At 16.7% G+C, this 6,861-nt stretch overlaps 1 protein-coding gene across 1 annotated transcript; it reads right to left on the reverse strand.

Annotated features, from left to right (window-relative positions):
• Window positions 1–3,267: 3,267 nt before the first annotated feature.
• Window positions 3,268–5,173, reverse strand: LOC129905978 (uncharacterized protein DDB_G0287625-like; the record flags this gene model as incomplete). Its single annotated transcript, XM_055981613.1, has 2 exons — window positions 5,042–5,173; window positions 3,268–3,780 (listed from the first exon to the last, which is right to left on the reverse strand). Coding segments are annotated over exons 1-2 (645 nt in total), but the record flags the coding sequence as incomplete, so codon positions are not given.
• Window positions 5,174–6,861: the final 1,688 nt, after the last annotated feature.

A 6,861-nucleotide genomic window follows, 5' to 3' on the forward strand; every position in this document is an offset into this window, starting at 1 on the left:
ACGTAACCTCCCTAACCTTACCCCTCCTAACCTAGGAACGAAGAAAGCAGAGGAAGAAAAGATCTCGCCACAAGACGTGAGCCCAGCATGGGCCGTACAACAGCACCCCCTCTTGAAGAAGTGCAATCCCGTGGTCCCGAGGGGGGGGTTCTTCGTGACACTTTTGGAGGTTTAGCCGGTATGCCATTATAAGGTTTTAACATTTTTTCCTTGGTGGTGAGTCCGACACACGGGGAGGTATGGATACCTCCTTATGGTGCGTAACGCATTCCTCCACAAGTAAAGTAAAAAAAAAAAAAAAAAAAAAAAATTATCATTATTATTATTATTATTATTATTATTATTATTATTATTATTATTATTATTATTATTATTATTATTATTATTATTATTATTATTATTATTATTATTATTATTATTATTATTATTATTATTATTATTATTATTATTATTATTATTATTATTATTATTATTATTATTATTATTTTTATTATTATTATTATTATTATTATTATTATTATTATTATTATTATTATTATTATTATTATTATTATTATTATTATTATTATTATTATTATTATTATTATTATTATTATTATTATTATTATTATTATTATTATTATTATTATTATTATTATTATTATTATTATTATTATTATTATTATTTTTATTATTATTATTATTATTATTATTATTATTATTATTATTATTATTATTATTATTATTATTATTATTATTATTATTATTATTATTATTATTATTATTATTATTTTTATTATTATTATTATTATTATTATTATTATTATTATTATTATTATTATTATTATTATTATTATTATTATTATTATTATTATTATTATTATTATTATTATTATTATTATTATTATTATTATTATTATTATTATTATTATTATTATTATTATTATTATTATTATTATTATTATTATTATTATTATTATTATTATTATTATTATTATTATTATTATTATTATTATTATTATTATTTATTATTATTATTATTATTATTATTATTATTATTATTATTATTATTATTATTATTATTATTATTATTATTATTATTATTATTATTATTATTATTATTATTATTATTATTATTATTATTATTATTATTATTATTATTATTATTATTATTATTATTATTATTATTATTATTATTATTATTATTATTATTATTATTATTATTATTATTATTATTATTATTATTATTATTATTATTATTATTATTATTATTATTATTATTATTATTATTATTATTATTATTATTATTATTATTATTATTATTATTATTATTATTATTATTATTATTATTATTATTATTATTATTATTATTATTATTATTATTATTATTATTATTATTATTATTATTATTATTATTATTATTATTATTATTATTATTATTATTATTATTATTATTATTATTATTATTATTATTATTATTATTATTATTATTATTATTATTATTATTATTATTATTATTATTATTATTATTATTATTATTATTATTATTATTATTATTATTATTATTATTATTATTATTATTATTATTATTATTATTATTATTATTATTATTATTATTATTATTATTATTATTATTATTATTATTATTATTATTATTATTATTATTATTATTATTATATTATTATTATTATTATTATTATTATTATTATTATTATTATTATTATTATTATTATTATTATTATTATTATTATTATTATTATTATTATTATTATTATTATTATTATTATTATTATTATTATTATTTTTATTATTATTATTATTATTATTATTATTATTATTATTATTATTATTATTATTATTATTATTATTATTATTATTATTATTATTATTATTATTATTATTATTATTATTATTATTATTATTATTATTATTATTATTATTATTATTATTATTATTATTATTATTATTATTATTATTATTATTATTATTATTATTATTATTATTATTATTATTATTATTATTATTATTATTATTATTATTATTATTATTATTATTATTATTATTATTATTATTATTATTATTATTATTATTATTATTATTATTATTATTATTATTATTATTATTATTATTATTATTATTATTATTATTATTATTATTATTATTATTATTATTATTATTATTATTATTATTATTATTATTATTATTATTATTATTATTATTATTATTATTATTATTATTATTATTATTATTATTATTATTATTATTATTATTATTATTATTATTATTATTATTATTATTATTATTATTATTATTATTATTATTATTATTATTATTATTATTATTATTATTATTATTATTATTATTATTATTATTATTATTATTATTATTATTATTATTATTATTATTATTATTATTATTATTATTATTATTATTATTATTATTATTATTATTATTTTTTTTATTATTTATTATTATTATTATTATTATTATTATTATTATTATTATTATTATTATTATTATTATTATTATTATTATTATTATTATTATTATTATTATTATTATTATTATTATTATTATTATTATTATTATTATTATTATTATTATTATTATTATTATTATTATTATTATTATTATTATTATTATTATTATTATTATTATTATTATTATTATTATTATTATTATTATTATTATTATTATTATTATTATTATTATTATTATTATTATTATTATTATTATTATTATTATTATTATTATTATTATTATTATTATTATTATTATTATTATTATTATTATTATTATTATTATTATTATTATTATTATTATTATTATTATTATTATTATTATTATTATTATTATTATTATTATTATTATTATTATTATTATTATTATTATTATTATTATTATTATTATTATTATTATTATTATTATTATTATTATTATATTATTATTATATTATTATTAATATTATTTATTATTATTATTATTATTATTATTATTATTATTATTATTATTATTATTATTATTATTATTATTATTATTATTATTATTATTATTATTATTATTATTATTATTATTATTATTATTATTATTATTATTATTATTATTATTATTATTATTATTATTATTATTATTATTATTATTATTATTATTATTATTATTATTATTATTATTATTATTATTATTATTATTATTATTATTATTATTATTATTATTATTATTATTATTATTATTATTATTATTATTATTATTATTATTATTATTATTATTATTATTATTATTATTATTATTATTATTATTATTATTATTATTATTATTATTATTATTATTATTATTATTATTATTATTATTATTATTATTATTATTATTATTATTATTATTATTATTATTATTATTATTATTATTATTATTATTATTATTATTATTATTATTATTATTATTATTATTATTATTATTATTATTATTATTATTATTATTATTATTATTATTATTATTATTATTATTATTATTATTATTATTATTATTATTATTATTATTATTATTATTATTATTATTATTATTATTATTATTATTATTATTATTATTATTATTATTATTATTATTATTATTATTATTATTATTATTATTATTATTATTATTATTATTATTATTATTATTATTATTATTATTATTATTATTATTATTATTATTATTATTATTATTATTATTATTATTATTATTATTATTATTATTATTATTATTATTATTATTATTATTATTATTATTATTATTATTATTATTATTATTATTATTATTATTATTATTATTATTATTATTATTATTATTATTATTATTATTATTATTATTATTATTATTATTATTATTATTATTATTATTATTATTATTATTATTATTATTATTATTATTATTATTATTATTATTATTATTATTATTATTATTATTATTATTATTATTATTATTATTATTATTATTATTATTATTATTATTATTATTATTATTATTATTATTATTATTATTATTATTATTATTATTATTATTATTATTATTATTATTATTATTATTATTATTATTATTATTATTATTATTATTATTATTATTATTATTATTATTATTATTATTATTATTATTATTATTATTATTATTATTATTATTATTATTATTATTATTATTATTATTATTATTATTATTATTATTATTATTATTATTATTATTATTATTATTATTATTATTATTATTATTATTATTATTATTATTATTATTATTATTATTATTATTATTATTATTATTATTATTATTATTATTATTATTATTATTATTATTATTATTATTATTATTATTATTATTATTATTATTATTATTATTATTATTATTATTATTATTATTATTATTATTATTATTATTATTATTATTATTATTATTATTATTATTATTATTATTATTATTATTATTATTATTATTATTATTATTATTATTATTATTATTATTATTATTATTATTATTATTATTATTATTATTATTATTATTATTATTATTATTATTATTATTATTATTATTATTATTATTATTATTATTATTATTATTATTATTATTATTATTATTATTATTATTATTATTATTATTATTATTATTATTATTATTATTATTATTATTATTATTATTATTATTATTATTATACTAACAAATTATACCGGAATTATCTCCACATTTTGGGGACATAAGGGTTTCCATTGCGATTCCCACAGACTACTCCATCGAGCTTCTCTTTGGACAAAAGGTTCTCCTAGTGAGTTCCGACCAGAATTATCTCCACATTTTGGGGACATAAGGGTTTCCATTGGGATTCCCACAGACTACTCCATCGAGCTTCTCTTTGGACAAAGGTTCTCCTGGTGAGTTCCGACCAGAATCATCTCCACATTTTGGGGACATAAGGGTTTCCATTGGGATTCCCACAGACTACTCCATCGAGCTTCTCTTTGGCAAAGGTTCTTCTAGTGAGTTCCGACCGGAATTATCTCCATATTTTGGGGACATAAGGGTTTCCATTGGGATTCCCACAGACTACTCCTTCGAGCTTCTCGTTGGACATAGGTTCTCCTGCCGAGTTCCGACCAGACTTCTCTCCGTATTGTGGGGACATAGGATTCCATTTGGATTCCAAAGACTTCTCCTTTGAGTTTCCTAGCTCATTGGACATAGGTTCTCCTAGCGAGTTCCGTCCAGAATCCTCTCCAGGTTGTGTACTGGGGACATAAGGGTTTCCATTAGGATCCCATAGACTACTCCTTCGAGCTTCTCGTTGGACATAGGTTCTCCTGCCGAGTTCCAACCAGACTTCTCTCCGTATTGTGGGGACATAGGATTCCGTTTGGATTCCAAAGACTTCTCCTTTGAGTTACCTAGCTCATTGGACATAGGTTCTCCTAGCGAGTTCCGTCCAGAATCCTCTCCAGGTTGTGTACTGGTGACATAAGGGTTTCCATTAGGATCCCATAGACTACTCCTTCGAGCTTCTCGTTGGACATAGGTTCTCCTGCCGAGTTCCGACCAGACTTCTCTCCGTATTGTGGGGACATAGGATTCCATTTGGATTCCAAAGACTTCTCCTTTGAGTCTCCTAGCTCATTAGACATAGGTTCTCAGTGTGGGTTCCGACCAGATTTCTCTCCGGATTGTGTACCGGGGACACCAAAATATATGAAGTAACTTGTTATAAATAAAGATTAAGACATTGTATATAAATAATAAGCTTGAAGTGAACAATAAATAAAACCGATTGAAATTAAGGATTAAAAGGCTGTTTCCTTGAGTTTGGAACTTTCAAAAACCCAAGTTTTGTTGCTTCTTTGGGAAGAATCCTGGAACCCCCCTGAGCTTACCTCAGCATAAGCAAAAAAAAGCATCACAAATGGCGCCCGAGCAGGGACTTTCTTGAAGGTTCATCCGAACTCCAACCGACCGACCGACCTGGAATCTTAAAGGCAACACCAACCGCCGCCGTTTACCGTTTTACCCGATAAGTCCTTTAAAGATTCACCTGATCCAGACTACCGACTATTCAAGAGCCTTCAGAAAGCTTCACCGTCCAGTATAAAATACCGATTCATAACCAGCTTCACCATGCCCGACAATTTGGAAGAAGAACAACCAACGGAAGAGTATAATCCGTACAAAAATCTTGGATTTATTTACTTCCTCAAAAATGCAGAACTCATCGAAGTTCTGGGAGCCAGAAACCTTGACACTAGTGGCAATATGCAAGAACTCAGGAAACGTTTAAGCCAGCATTTCAAAGACCTCCGTACTCATAAATCTACACAAAATTTGTGCGAGGAATGGGAAGGTTTAGTCGAGGAGAGGAACAACACTGAACCTCCCGAAGAAGAAGATGACTCCGCTGGTAAACAGCCGTTTACTAGCCAGGTCAACATCGCTATTCCTCCGCCACCACCAAAAACGCCTCTATTCTTGTCAGTTCCTGATTTTCGAAAACCACTTACTGCTCCAAAAACAATTTACCAACCGATGCCATTGTACGCCCAGTCAAACCAGACACCCGTTTTTGCGCACCAGTCAGCCTCCGGATCCAGCTTATATCGTCAACCTGATCAACGATCAGTAGTCAACCAGATGCAGATAGCGACTCCTTGACTCAATCTTAGTTACGAAGCCGAAGTTATGAATACGGTTCGTAAATGGGGTTTGAGATTTGACTCCTCAGGAAACCCATTTGAATTTTTAGAAAGGATCGAGGAGCTGACTTGTTGTTATAATATGTGATAGCTTACTTAGGTAGGTGGTCGGTGACGTTTGACCTAATCCTTATGCAACTGTAGGCACGCTTGCGATTGCTCTGACTATAGCTCGACGGAGGGGTAGGATCTT

This window comes from Episyrphus balteatus, chromosome 1 (genome assembly GCF_945859705.1).
Source record: "Episyrphus balteatus chromosome 1, idEpiBalt1.1, whole genome shotgun sequence".
Taxonomy (NCBI): Eukaryota; Metazoa; Arthropoda; class Insecta; order Diptera; family Syrphidae; genus Episyrphus; species Episyrphus balteatus.